This window comes from Megalobrama amblycephala, linkage group LG6 (assembly GCF_018812025.1).
Source record: "Megalobrama amblycephala isolate DHTTF-2021 linkage group LG6, ASM1881202v1, whole genome shotgun sequence".
In the NCBI taxonomy this organism is placed as follows: domain Eukaryota; kingdom Metazoa; phylum Chordata; class Actinopteri; order Cypriniformes; family Xenocyprididae; genus Megalobrama; species Megalobrama amblycephala.
In genome coordinates, this window is record NC_063049.1 from 43752503 (window position 1) to 43768114 (window position 15612).

A 15612-nucleotide genomic window follows, 5' to 3' on the forward strand; every position below is an offset into this window, starting at 1 on the left:
ATTTATATTATATTATTTATCACTTATTTACGCACGGTATTTAACTAATATAATAACTTTACATTTATGTCTGATGTCTTTCGGATATACAGCACAGAAAAAGATTTAGCAAAATCATTAATTACCAACAGACAAAAAAAAAGAAAAAAAGAAAAAAAAAACACTTAACTAATTAAAACAATAAAAATGACAAAAACACAAAAATTTAACTAAAATTAACAAAAACTAATATTATTAATAGGAAAATAAAAGGTAATATTATTTATATATAATATTATACAATTTTAATATGAAATAATATTCTTAAAATATTAATAAAAACTATAATAGTATATAATTGATACTAAACTAAAAGAGCTAAAAGAGAAACATGCAAATAAAAGTGAGTTTTCCTCAACACACACACACGTAATAAATGTCTTATGAATTAAAATAAAAGCCGAAATAAATTTCCATTTAGTTTAAGCTGAAGCATTAAACTTATAACTGTAAAATAAAATAGTAATATTTTAAATAAAAAAAACTAATAAAAATGACAAAAAAATGACAAAAAAATAATATAAATATTAAATCTAATATTATTAATAATTTTTCATATTAAATAATATTCTTAAAATATCAATAAAAACTAAAATAGTATATAATCGATACTAAACTAAAAGAACTAAAAGAGAGAAACATCCAAATATAAGTGAGTTTTCCTCACACACACACACACACATAACAAAAGTCTTATGAATTAAAATAAAGCTGAAATAAAACAAAATATAAATATTAGATGAAAAACTTCTCAAGGCAATATTTTTAATTTCCATTTAGTTTAAGCTGAAGCATTAAACTTCTAACTGCAAAATAAAATAAAATAAAATAAAATAAAATAAAATAAAATAAAATAAATACAAATTAAACCTAAATAGTAATATTTTGAATAAAAAAAAGCTAATAAAAATGACAAAAGCACAAAACAAAATTACAAAAAATAAATTACTATAGTTAATTAAACATAAAAGCTAATATTATTAATATTATAACATAAACATTAAAGCCAATATTATTAAATTTTAATATTAATTAGTATTCTTAAAATAACAAGTCTAATGAGAGTCTGATGAATTGCAGTTTAAGATGAAGCATTTAATAAAATAAAAATTTAACAAATATTAATATTTTGAATAAAAAAAACTAATAAAAATGACAAAAGCACATAACAAAATTACTAAAAAAAATATTAAAATGAATTAAAAGAATATTATTAATATAACAAATATTAATAATATTATTACATTTAATATTAACTAGTATTCTTAACGAGAGTCTTGTGAATTTCAGCTGGAGAACTGTAACTACGCAGTGGAGTTGGGAAAGAAGGAGGCTAAATTCTCTCTGGTGGGAATCGCCGGACAGGATCTGAACGAAGGCAATCGCACGCTCACACTCGCTCTGCTCTGGCAGCTCATGAGGAGGTAAAACAATCACACACACACACGATCGCACGTTTGTGACATACACACCTCTCACCATCCTCCGTCCGTCTGCAGGTACACGCTGAACATCCTGGAGGATCTGGGCGACGGGCAGAAGGTCACCGACGACACCATCGTGACCTGGGTGAACGACGCGCTGGCACAAGCGGGCAAAGGCACCATCAGCGGCTTTAAAGTAAGCAGCACGCGTTCACGCTGGAGAAACGCCAGTGACGTCCTGCTTGACCTCTGACCTCTTCATGCGTTGTGATTCTTTAGGACGGATCCATAAGCACCAGCATGCCAGTCCTGGACCTGATTGACGCCATCCAGCCCGGCTCCATCCGCTACGACCTTCTCAAGACAGAAGACTTGACAGAGGAAGAGAAACTCAATAACGCCAAGTATGTCATCCTCATTAGCATATTAATGAATATTCAATGAACTGTGCTGACCCAAACTCACTGTTGTCGTTTCGTGTTTTTAAAGGTATGCCATCTCCATGGCGAGGAAGATCGGAGCCCGTGTGTACGCGCTGCCGGAGGATCTGGTGGAGGTGAAGCCGAAGATGGTGATGACGGTGTTCGCCTGCCTCATGGCTCGAGGAATGAGACGAATCTAGAACCCATCATCCACTCAACTGAGATTATACACCTGCGCTCTTTTATATTTCCTTAAAGTGACTTTTATTATCAACTTAATTATTGTGTTCTTTGCGTGAAGCAAAAAGATGTTCTTTCTCAGTATTTTGGTCTTGTTTTTCATACAGATATCTAAACATTCTCATTTTTTCTCTCTTGAATCGATTCTGAGCTCAGTTTTTAACAGCAGATGGTGCTCTAGGCTAGTTTTTAACCACAGGCTCAATTGCTCATGAAGAAGAGCACTCGTGCATTTGGCTATGTACTTGCACCTCAGAATGCTTAATGCAGAATGTAATACACTTCAACTTTTTCGAACTTTATGAATGATTATTTCATAGGAGGTTCAAGTGGTATGTGTAAGAGTACGGCCGTTTCTAAAGCATGCAGTGCCATCTGCTGTTAAGCTCAGAATCGATTCGAGAGACAATCTTGATGCATTCAGAAAATCTTAGAATCGATTCAGAATCATTTCTCGATTCGCGATTCAACGATTTATTGTCTTACTTTATAGTCAAAACTGATCTAATCTTGACAAAACATATTGTTGGAAAGGTCTGATATTTGGTGTCTATTTTTGTACTTTTGGAAAAGATATATTTGGACAGAAATGTATTAATTTGTTACAGGAGAATGCGTCCAAAAATTTTCAATGGAATGTTGGTGACACACGGTGGATATTTATGGTACAACGCCTAAATAAAATCACATGGGTACTCATGGCAATCTCATGGCTTTGATTTTATATCAATTTTACAGTAAAAATTATTTTGTAAAATATATATTTTATATAAAATAAAAACTTATCTATAGTACATTTGATTTACAGTAAATTTAAACTTCTATAACTTTTTCATACTTTCATTTTTTGAAGTGCTTCAGCAACAATCTGCTGAGTGTCTTTTAAAACAAGACCAAACTTAGGTCTATATTCCAAAGAATTCTTAAATTACAACAATTTAAGTTTGTATAGTGCATTGGATAGGTTAAATCAAGATTCATTTAAGGGGTTAAATCAATTTAAGGGGTTAAATCAAGTTAAGGGGTTAAATTGAGTCGTTTAAGGGGTTAAATCAAGTAAAGGGGTTAAATCAAGATTCATTCAAGGGGTTAAATCAATTTAAGGGGTTAAATCAAGTTAAGGGGTTAAATTGAGAGTCGTTTAAGGGGTTAAATCGAGATTCATTTAAGGGGTTAAATCGAGTTACATTTAAGGGGTTAAATCCAGTTAAGGGGTTAAATCGAGATTCATTTAAGGGGTTAAATCAAGTTAAGGGGTTAAATCGAGATTCATTTAAGGGGTTAAATCAAGTTAAAGGGTTAAATCGAGTTACATTTAAGGGGTTAAATCCAGTTAAGGGGTTAAATCGAGATTCATTTAAGGGGTTAAATCCAGTTAAGGGGTTAAATCGAGTTACATTTAAGGGGTTAAATCCAGTTAAGGGGTTAAATCGAGATTCATTTAAGGGGTTAAATCAAGTTAAGGGGTTAAATCGAGATTCATTTTAAGGGGTTATATCAAGTTAAGGGGTTAAATCGAGATTCATTTAAGGAGTTAAATTAACATTTACTGGAGTAGCAAAATAACTTAAAATATTAAGTCTTGTTTTCTGAACAATGCGTTAAAATAAAGTGAGTTTATACTCACTTAGGGGTTAAATTGAGAGTCGTTTAAGGGGTTAAATCGAGATTCATTTAAGGGGTTAAATCAAGTTAAGGGGTTAAATCGAGATTCATTTAAGGGGTTAAATCAAGTTAAGGGGTTAAATCGAGATTCATTTAAGGGGTTAAATCAAGTTAAGGGGTTAAATCGAGTTACATTTAAGGGGTTAAATCCAGTTAAGGGGTTAAATCGAGATTCATTTAAGGGGTTAAATCAAGTTAAGGGGTTAAATCGAGATTCATTTAAGGGGTTAAATCAAGTTAAAGGGTTAAATCGAGTTACATTTAAGGGGTTAAATCCAGTTAAGGGGTTAAATCGAGATTCATTTAAGGGGTTAAATCCAGTTAAGGGGTTAAATCGAGTTACATTTAAGGGGTTAAATCCAGTTAAGGGGTTAAATCGAGATTCATTTAAGGGGTTAAATCAAGTTAAGGGGTTAAATCGAGATTCATTTTAAGGGGTTATATCAAGTTAAGGGGTTAAATCGAGATTCATTTAAGGAGTTAAATTAACATTTACTGGAGTAGCAAAATAACTTAAAATATTAAGTCTTGTTTTCAGAAAAATGCATTAAAATAAAGTGAGTTTATACTCATTAAAAAAAAAAAAAAATCTGCCAGTGGAGAAAATTCTGTGGTTTACTTTTCTTACTCTGTTGGCAGATATGTTTGTTTTCAGCAAAAACTCACATAATTAAGACTTAATATCTTATGTAAAGTAAATGTATCTTGATTAAAGAATGTTCATCTAATAGATATTTGTACTGGAAAAAGAAAATACTGAGGAAGAACCTTTTTTTTACACTGTGAAAGTGCCTGTATTAATGACATGGGAACTCACTGGGTCTTCATTTACCTCTAGATAACGTGCCTAGACCTATGAGGAGGCTCAAAGGTCACGTCTGTTTATGTCTGTGTTTATGTACATCACTGTGGTGAAACGAGGCGAAATAAAGCCAGACCAGTTTTGCTCTTTTAAATGTTCAGGTACTTCAGGCTATAAATGACAGTAAACACATTCAGATTCATATATCAAATGTACATCTTCAAATGTCACAGTGCAAATAAAAACAGAAAGTTTTGTAACTCGAGTGATTGTGCTTGTTTCATAATCTGATAATAAAACTCATTTCAGCTGACAACTATTATATGTTAATCCAGCTTTACTCATATACATACAGAACACTCAAATAAAGTAATATACTATTAGGAAACAGTTTACAATAAAGTCCCATTAGTTATACAGTGTATATTAATCTTTAACGTTAATAATCATACAACTGTTCATTGTTAGTCAGCTCAGGTCTATTAAATGATATTAATAGATACAACTTTTGATTTTAAAGGGGTGGTTGATCATGATTTCACTTTTTTAACTTTAGTTAGTGTGTAATGTTGCTGTTTGAGCATAAACAACATCTGCAAAGTTACGACACTAAAAGTTTTTTTTTTTAAAGAATTCTCTGTTTAAGGACAAAAGGCTGGTAGGGACTACAAAGAGCTTCTTCCTGGGTTTGTGACATCACAAACCCTAAAATTTACATAAACCCCACCCCCGAGAACACACAACAAAGGGGGCGGGGCCATGTTGTGCTGCTTTAGAGAAGAGGAAGAGTTGTTGTAGTAGAATGTTGTTGACATGCCGTCATTTTACGCCGGACTGCTTCACAAACGAGGGTCAATTCAACACAAAAGATGAACATGACGGCACATGCTAGTGGATGAGTTGAATCAACTCCACAGCAACTACATCAATTTATCCACTAACCATTCAGAAACGTCTAAAAGTTGTAACTTCTTCCTGAGTCTCTCCATCAGTGTCGACTCCGGTTTGAACAATGTAAGGCTGAACACTTTCGTCATTTTGGCTGCGTGAGATTCTCCAGCCTTGTTGTTGTTGAGCTGTTAAAGCTCCGCCCTCTTCTGGAAAGGGGGCGGGAGCAGCAGCTCATTTGCATTTAAAGGGACACACACAAAAATGCCGTGTTTTTGCTCACACCCAAATAGGGGCAAATTTGGGACTATAATAAATGAAATGTATCATGTTAAGTAATGCAGTTAACTAAACATTATTGTAAAATGTAACCAGCAAACCTCATCTGGTTGATGGTTTATATCGTCCTCAAATGTAAATTATCCCATCTCTAAACTGACTATTAAGACATTCCTATATTATAAACGATAACATTATGAATTTCTGCAAAGCTGACTCAAAACAATGTGTAACGTGAAAAGACATACAAATAAAATTTGACCTGTTTTAGTGCAATGCATGGAAGCTTTAAAAATGATTTGTCTCTTAAACATAACAAACATTTCATTTTAATTTGTGTTGAAAGAATATGAAACAACAAACATCGTTAACATTTTACTTAAAGCCTTTATGAATAATGCATTTTAAAGGTATTCATAATGTTCATTAAAATGCATTAAATATTTTCAAGTTAAATGCAGTACAATATTTCCAAAATTGGTAGCTTGTTTTATACTTTCTAAAGGTGTAACAATGAATAGATAAGTATTATAATATATTATAACTGTGGTTACAATTATTCATGAGATCATACAACGCATTATAATATAAGGTGTATAATTAATGCATTAAAAATACTTCTTTATAATGCGTTATACATAAAGGCCTTAAGTAAAATGTTATCCAAACATCAAAATGTCACGCAGTCAAATGAACACATTCTGCTCAGCATCATTAATTAATGGTGATCATAAAGTTGAATGGATTTCAATGAGATCACACTCACATGACGGCATGACTGTGACACAATGAAGAACGTCGTCTGAAAACGTGTTAGTAACCATCGCTTTAATGGACAAAAAAAACGCAGTAATCGGGATCAAAACAAAGACACAAGAGTTGAACATGTTGTACATGTAGGAACAGAAAACACGGGAAGTTCATATGCTGTGAACTGAAAGGCTTTCATAGAGAGACTCAGCTTTAGTCCTGGAGTTCATGCACTCCGTCTGCATCATTTGGCCATCTTGCCCTCGGCAGGCGTCTCTCCGTTATCGAGGGTCTTGAGGAGGCGAAACAGGCCCGCGGCCTCACGGATCCGGCTGAACTCGATGCAGAAGGCCTGAACCTCAATGAACAGATCCTGAACGTTAATGATCTTATTCCTGATGAGGGACTGGAGGAACACGCACACCAGACGCACCAGACGGTTCTTCAGGAGACAGAATGAGAGAATGATCACTTTTGATCAATTTAATGCATCCTTGCTGAATAAAAGTATTCATTTCTATATATAAAAGTATGAAATGTTGCTCACACAGATGCATCATGGTACATTTGCTTACCTGCATGTATTTGTCTTTGATCTGCTCACATGTGGAGATGCAGTTGGAGATGTAGAGATGGATGAACTCAGGTGGAAGATCTACTGCTGTTGTTAACCTATAGTCGAACAAACAATGTAGCGCTTACACATAGAGCCCAAACATCCACAGATGAAATGCTTCATAGATCAGGGAATCAAGTTTTATGCCCCGTCTGCACTGCCACAAACATGACCAGAGAAAGAGTTACCTGTTGACCACCTCCATGGAGTGCAGCGACATGTCCATGTTGACCAGGACAGAGAAATACTCCGTGATCTGGTTGGATGACATCAGCTTCAGGAGCATCTCAATGGCCACTAGAGGGTTGTTCTCCACCAGGTCTGGTAGTTTGGCTGGTGTCAGTCCAATATGGTAAACCAGCTTTGGATCCTTCTCAAGTTCACCAAGCAGCTGACGAGAGAGAAAGAGAGAGAGTTAACTGTGAGGAACACATTTCACTTCAACTTCAGAGGAGAAATCAAAGAAAACACACAAGTGTTCAAATGTTTTTTTTATATGCTTTTGAAAGACTCTTCTGCTCACAAAGGCTGCATTTATTTAATCAAAAATACAGTAAAAATTGAGAATCACAATATTTTTGTTTCAAATAGAGATCAGGATTATCCCATGATTCTTAACAGACAACCAAACTCGGGTTGAATGAATGATTCAGTGACTCACTCAGAAAGATTTCACTTGTTTCATTACTAGATGAATCAGAGTTTCTGAATGAATCTCTTAAATGAATGATTCAATGACTCACTCATAAATATTTCACTTGTTTCATTACTGGAAGAATCAGCATTTCTGAATGAATCTCTTGAATAATGATTCAATGACTCAGTCATAAAGACCTCGCTTGTTTAATTACTGGATGAATCAGCGTTTCTGAACAAGTCTCTTGAATAATGATTCAGTGACTCACTCAAAGACTTCATTTGTTTCATTACTGGAAGAATCAGCATTTCTGAATGAATCTCTTAAATGAATGATTCAATGACTCACTCATAAATACTTCACTTGTTTCATTACTGGAAGAATCAGCATTTCTGAATGAATCTCTTGAATAATGATTCAATGACTCAGTCATAAAGACCTTGCTTGTTTAATTACTGGATGAATCAGCGTTTCTGAACGAGTCTCTTGAATAATGATGCAGTGACTCACTCAAAGACTTCATTTGTTTCATTACTGGAAGAATCAGCATTTCTGAATTAATCTCTTAAATGAATGATTCAATGACTCACTCATAAATACTTCACTTGTTTCATTACTGGAAGAATCAGCATTTCTGAATGAATCTCTTGAATAATGATTCAATGACTCAGTCATAAAGACCTCGCTTGTTTAATTACTGGATGAATCAGCGTTTCTGAACGAAGTCTCTTGAATAATGATTCAGTGACTCACTCAAAGACTTCACTTGTTTCATTACTGGAAGAATCAGCATTTCTGAATTAATCTCTTAAATGAATGATTCAATGACTCACTCATAAATACTTCACTTGTTTCATTACTGGAAGAATCAGCATTTCTGAATGAATCTCTTGAATAATGATTCAATGACTCAGTCATAAAGACCTTGCTTGTTTAATTACTGGATGAATCAGCGTTTCTGAACGAGTCTCTTGAATAATGATGCAGTGACTCACTCAAAGACTTCATTTGTTTCATTACTGGAAGAATCAGCATTTCTGAATGAATCTCTTGAGTGAATGATTCAATGACTCACTCATAAATATTTCACTTGTTTCATTACTGGAAGAATCAGCATTTCTGAATGAATCTCTTGAATAATGATTCAATGACTCAGTCATAAAGACCTCGCTTGTTTAATTACTGGATGAATCAGCGTTTCTGAACGAAGTCTCTTGAATAATGATTCAGTGACTCACTCAAAGACTTCATTTGTTTCATTACTGGAAGAATCAGCATTTCTGAATGAATCTCTTAAATGAATGATTCAATGACTCACTCATAAATACTTCACTTGTTTCATTACTGGAAGAATCAGCATTTCTGAATGAATCTCTTGAATAATGATTCAATGACTCAGTCATAAAGACCTTGCTTGTTTAATTACTGGATGAATCAGCGTTTCTGAACGAGTCTCTTGAATAATGATGCAGTGACTCACTCAAAGACTTTATTTGTTTCATTACTGGAAGAATCAGCATTTCTGAATTAATCTCTTAAATGAATGATTCAATGACTCACTCATAAATACTTCACTTGTTTCATTACTGGAAGAATCAGCATTTCTGAATGAATCTCTTGAATAATGATTCAATGACTCAGTCATAAAGACCTTGCTTGTTTAATTACTGGATGAATCAGCGTTTCTGAACGAGTCTCTTGAATAATGATGCAGTGACTCACTCAAAGACTTCATTTGTTTCATTACTGGAAGAATCAGCATTTCTGAATGAATCTCTTAAATGAATGATACAATGACTCACTCATAAATACTTGTTTCATTACTGGAAGAATCAGCAGGTAGACATCAGTGTTTATATCTGAACTATAAACTTTTATCCCAGTACTTCTGAGATTATTTGAACATTTGTAACACAGAAATAACAATACTCTGTGTGTGTGGTTGAAAAGACAGTTTGCGAAGCTGTTTAATATCTAGATGCCTGACTGCTTTTTTCTGGGTCAGTGGCAGCCCAAACACAGATTTGAATACTCAGCACTGATTTTGTCAAAGGTTTAACCCTCTGGAGACTGAGGCTGATTTGGGGCCTGGAGAAGTTTTGACATGCTCTGACATTTGTGCTTTTTTCAGTTGTTCATAAACATATTAATGGAAAAAGTGTCATTACACTGTATTCAGCACAAACTAGGCTACAATAATATGTGAGGAACATGTACGTACATGTTTGTGTTTTTGAAGGAACAACATTTATGCGTGGTTATTGAAAAAACAAAAAACTTAAGTCACTGAAATAAGGCCAAAAAAAGTATAGTAAATCTGTGTACTTTAGGGTATTGGAGGTTGTAAACTAGAGTTTTTGCTTCAAAATTATGTAAAAATTATGCTGCCTACTCCTTCATATAAAACAATATATTGATTTAGTTTTTGTAAGACACTTTTTGCCAAGAAACACAGTATGCATGGAGGCGTGAATCATCATGAATAATGGGCCGTTTACACCTGAGAAGACAAAAGAATTGGATAGTAATGAGCTGAAATGACTTGCATATTAATGAGGCATTTCAGTCAGGTAGGCTGTGAAAAAACCTTCTGTGATGTCTCAAGCTCATCATGATATATGAAACATACAGAAAAATATTATTACAATATAAAGTAATGGTTTTATATTATACTTTAAAATATAATGTATTTCTGTGATGCAAAGAGTCTGAATATAGGCTTTTAGTTTAAAAGCATGCACATTTGGAGAAATATTGGATTCTCATATGCTTATGTCAATTTTCTATACAGAGGAGTTATATTTATTTAATATTCATTGTCATTACTATGAGCGCTGGTGTTTTCAATTCATCCTTGAAGTCGGAGGGCGCTCTCTGTGCATTTTTAGTCCACAAATTCATCTAAAAGAAGAAGAGGCTATTCCATGAATGGAGTTTCCAATTCATACTGCAGCCGGAGGGCGCTAAAGAAACAAAAACTCATCTAAAATTCATCTATAGAAGAAAAGAAAACAGGAACTAACTGCATGTCTTCTAGAGCTCCCTAACCATGACTTTTACATCCAGATAAACACTTTTCAAGACAATAAATACACGATTGAGACGATGAATGCATGTATTGCCTCTGAATTTGCGTCTGAATAGCGCTGGCTCCGTGGGCGTGGCCGCATTAGCGGATAATGAGCTGAATCACAGACATTTTAACATGGCTCTCTTTTCATACAGATTACATAAACACAGAAGGTTTGTTTTCGATTTGACTTACATGATTTAAAACCTGACATCTTAACGTTTTTTTAGACATAAGTTTATTTTTGTGTCATTAGTATTCACTAAGTTACAGTTCATTTTCTGAGAACTATCAGATTGGACTTCGTTCAGAGGGAGAGGAGAAATCACGCATCATGTTAGTTTTCTTTATTTTACAAAAAGCACAACATTGTGTTTTTACTCTGAGTGTACACAAATAAAAGAAGATATTCTATAGTTTCAATTGATATATTACTTATGTCTCTATGACAAAAAATGACGGAGTATTTTAAGTCTGTTTTGCTGCAATGTGAAAAAAACCCTGCAAAACGCGCCGGCGCGTTTTCAGACCTCAGAGTGTTAATACACACAGGTGAAAAGTTGTCATATAGGATTGAGATTGTGTGTGTGTTTGAATCGAGATCGCAAACTTTTAACGATAAATCATGCAGTTCTAGTCACAATGAAAAAAAATCTAGGTATAGTGAGATTCACACAAATGTGACTGTCATGTGATTCTCCGTCTCAGCTGTGTGTTGTGTCGTACCTGCGTCTGCTGTGCCGCTGATAGTGGACTCTTGAAGGCTTTGGCCATGATGCGCTTGATTTCCACACCTGTGCCGTTCCGCACACACATGGATCGATCCCACTGAATCCGATGATCCGGTTCACACGGGTTGAGCCAGGACAGCTCATCCTCACACACCAGAAGAGGCGGAGCGGGCCGGATAAACTCAGGACGAAAGTGACCTGACAGAGAACCAGACTGTTTAATCATAGCATCACAATAAAAACAAACCAAACAGCAGCATCACACTCACTCTCCAGAGGAGGACGTGGTCCCGTCACTAGCGACTCTGTGATCTGATTGGCCACGGAGCTGTCGAAGCCCGAGTTGGAGGAGTCTGGATCAGGGTCGCTAAGCAGGCTGGGAAAACTGGCCTTGCTCTGAGTGGGCAGCTCCGACTGACGCTCTGAAGGAAAAGACACAAGATGTTTGTTATATCTCAGTGGAATACTGGATTGTGATTGATAACTATATTAATCGCCCAGCTATTTATATAAAGTTGGATATACATGTATTTGCACCTAAAGCGATGTATACTATATATTGATTGTTTATATCGTCATAAAATGCAAGTACATTATTGCTCAGCTCTAATCTGCTAAATGAAGAAAAATATGAACTGTTTTCAACATTGATAATCTTTCCAACATGATTACGTCATGCGTGGAGCATCGCAGAGCAGTGCAAGATGAGCATTTGTGGTTAAAAAGTATATAATTTAATTTTTTTTTAGAAAATGGCCGATGGTTTCTCTAGATAAGACTCTTATTCCTCGTCTGGGATCATGTAGAGCTCTTTGAAGCTGCACTGAAACTGACATTTGGACCTTCAACCCGTTGAACCCCAGTGAAGTCCACTATATGGAGAAAAATCCTGGAATGTTTTCCTCAAAAACCTTCATTTCTTTTCAACTGAAGAAAGACAGACATGAACATCTATAACTTCATCAACACCATCTGTGGATTGATTATACCAGCAAGGGCGAGCTGCAGTCCGCTGATGTCGATGGTCTGCGGCGTGGCGCTCACGTCCATGGAGGACACCTGTCTCGGCGTCTTCTTGAAGAGCTCTCGCGGCGGGGCGAGCATCAGCTGCGACAGGAAGAACTTCTCCGGCAGTGTGATGGGAGGAAGAAAACCTGCAAAAAAGCTGGCTTTTAAATTTCAGAATGAGGATCATATGAGGAAGATCATAATTGGAGGTCCATGGCATCTAAAAGATTGAAAACTAATAAACCTGCCATTGTACATTATGAATATTGTCGGCTCAATGACAAACTGACTTTGTTCCTGTTTTGTAAATAAAAGTGTCTGCTAAGTGCTTAAAGGGTTAGTTCACCCAAAAATAAAAAAATAATGTCATTTATTACTCACCCTCATGCCGTTCCACACCCGTAAGACCTTCGGATCACAAATTAAGATATTTTTGATGAAATCCGATGGCTCAGTGAGGCCTCTATAGCCAGCAATGACATTTCCTCTCTCAAGATCCATTAATGTACTAAAAACATATTTAAATCAGTTCATGTGAGTACAGTGGTTCAATATTAATATTATAAAGTGACGAGAATATTTTTGGTGCGCCAAAAAAACAAAATAACGACTTATAAAGTGATGGCCGATTTCAAAACACTGCTTCATGAAGCTTCGGAGCGTTATGAATCAAGTGTGTCGAATCAGCGGTTCGGAGCGCCAAAGTCACGTGATTTCAGCAGTTTGACACGTGATCCGAATCATAAAAAGATTCATAACGTTCTGAAGCTTCCTGAAGCAGTGTTTTGAAATCGGCCATTACTATATAAGTCATTTAGTTTTTTTTGGCACACCAAAAATATTCTCGTCACTTTATAATACTAATATTGAACCACTGTACTCACATGAACTGATTTAAATATGTTTTTAGTACATTAATGGATCTTGAGAGAGGAAATGTCATTGCTGGCTATGCAGGCCTCACTGAGCCATCGGATTTCATCAAAAATATCTTAATTTGTGTTCTGAAGATGAATGAAGGTCTTACGGGTGTGGAACGACATGAGGGTGAGTAATAAATTACATTATTTTCATTTTTGGGTGAACTACCCCTTTAAATGTAAATGATCTCTCATGGACAGCCATCTATGAACGTCCTAAGCGAGTGATGCAAGACAAACACAACCAGAAGAGGAGGAGAACGTACCCGAGAGCGGTTTCTCCTGCTCCTCTCCTGTGGGCGATGGGTTCAGCAGGTGGGCAAACACTGCGGCGAAGGGGTTGGCGGCCAGCGGCTCGGTCCGGTACATCTCCCACAGCAGGTAGAGCGCCGTGAGCCGCTGCGGAGCGCTTGGCAGCAGGTCGGGCTGCTGCAGCAACATCACCAGAACCGAACCCACCCGGAAGTGCTCGGCTTTCCCGAAGCAGTGGTGGAAGGCGGTGGACAGCTGCTCGAAGCTGTTGCTGCAGGCGTCCTCCGACATTATGCCCAGCAGGTTCGACAGCTCTTTAGGAGCCAGCGTCATGATGCTTCTCACGCAGGCCACTGGATCAACGAGAAAGCTAGAAAGAGACAGACAACGATAGACGAATTAGATTTGAAGTCCTCATGAAATGCCTTTTCTTCCCTATTCTGATGTATATACAGTGAAACTGCTTTGCAAACAAGAACAAATGTAGATTGATTTTATCTGTAGGGAATTGATTGGATGGTTGTGGTTTGCTATTGGTGGATCTCATGTGAGTGACAGGTTGCCCCGCCCTCGTCATCAGAGAAGAGAAGAGGAAGTTATTCTGATTCAAGATTATGAGGAACATGAATTTAACACAATAATGATGTGCACTGATAAATCATTTATAATAAATACTGCAATATTCCATAATTTTGACTTCTTGATGACTTTAAATGACAATACTAGATCTAATATAGTGAGAATATGGAGGAAAGAGATTCAAAGTGAGCAAAAATATGCAATTTTGGTGCAGATGCTGATATTAATATGGCCAAAAGTGATGAAATTCTGATGCTTGTAATGGAAATCAATGAGAAAAGTATAGCAGATACTTACATAAAATGCATTTTAAAATGCAAATGACATGTCTTAGTAAAATTATATTTAATTGTTTAGTTTTATGATCAAAGCCTTGTAGTTTTAAAACATATAATGCAATACAATAATGTTTAAGAGATGATCAAATAAACCTTCCCCAAAAGATGATGATCATATTTGATACTATATGATGTCTGGATAATAAAGTAAACTTCAAACTTCACTTGCTTTAGTCCAGTTGAAATATTACTAACAATATCAAAGTTATTCTTATGTTTACTTAATAAAATCAGTAAAGATTATCAGCTACGATTATACTACTTGCTGAAAAAGTCTAAACTATCAATTTAGACGACAGAAGGCAAGTAGTAGATTGTGTGAGAGTTTTTACAGCAAAGTTTTGATCATTTATAGGCCTCAGAAATGTTCTACAAATATAATATACAAGGTTTAACGGAGTTATTTTGCGGTAACTGTTACTATATTCTAATTATTTCGCAACATAACTGGATTATTCATCTTAATGAAGCACATTAGATGAAAATCAAATACTACAAGCACTTTTTTCACATCCTAAACTCCTCAAACCGCTGTCTATGTAGGGAACTCTGTAGGTTTTGAGACACAGTCAGTAACAACAACATTACCTGAGTGGAGCTCATTTATTCCGTCCCGTCAGCTCATGAATATTCAATAAAAAAACAAACGCGGTGACGCTCCAGCACCGATACAACGTTTATCTGCGAGATTATACAGGTAATAATATTTTTAATCATTAAACTCCTTCTGTTTCATAATCCGAATCTTCTTCACTTCTTCCACTCATAACCGTCGCGGCTATCCGTGAGCGCTTCCTGTGAAGCAGACGGAATTATGGGAGATGTAGTTTCCAAATAAATCAATACGGAAAACGTTTAAAATCACATACTTGCGTTTTAAAATAAAAGCAATGTTTTTTTTTTATTATAATTCACTCACGTATACGTCACAAAAAAATAAATAAATACACAA

The 15612-nt window shown here is 35.5% G+C and overlaps 2 protein-coding genes across 3 annotated transcripts in view; one reads left to right on the top strand and one right to left on the bottom strand.

Annotated features, from left to right (window-relative positions):
- The window catches only part of lcp1 (lymphocyte cytosolic protein 1 (L-plastin)), a 19677-nt gene extending 16853 nt beyond the window's left edge, over positions 1 to 2824 (top strand). For both annotated transcript variants that reach the window (XM_048194778.1, XM_048194779.1), the window contains exons 13-16: positions 1330 to 1463; positions 1539 to 1659; positions 1743 to 1867; positions 1953 to 2824. In XM_048194778.1, coding sequence (XP_048050735.1) covers positions 1330 to 1463; positions 1539 to 1659; positions 1743 to 1867; positions 1953 to 2085 — 513 coding nt within the window. In that variant the 3' untranslated portion in view covers positions 2086 to 2824. The remainder of the gene's footprint in view (positions 1 to 1329; positions 1464 to 1538; positions 1660 to 1742; positions 1868 to 1952) is intronic.
- A 3746-nt stretch (positions 2825 to 6570) lies between these two features.
- cnot11 (CCR4-NOT transcription complex, subunit 11) lies at positions 6571 to 15470 on the bottom strand. The gene is made up of 8 exons (XM_048194782.1): positions 15249 to 15470; positions 13758 to 14113; positions 12553 to 12717; positions 11833 to 11985; positions 11559 to 11761; positions 7314 to 7516; positions 7085 to 7181; positions 6571 to 6951 (listed from the first exon to the last, which is right to left on the bottom strand). Exons 2-8 carry the CDS (start codon positions 14074 to 14076, stop codon positions 6754 to 6756), a joined length of 1338 nt encoding a protein of 445 aa, XP_048050739.1. The 5' UTR covers positions 14077 to 14113; positions 15249 to 15470; the 3' UTR covers positions 6571 to 6753.
- Between the last annotated feature and the right edge of the window lie 142 nt (positions 15471 to 15612).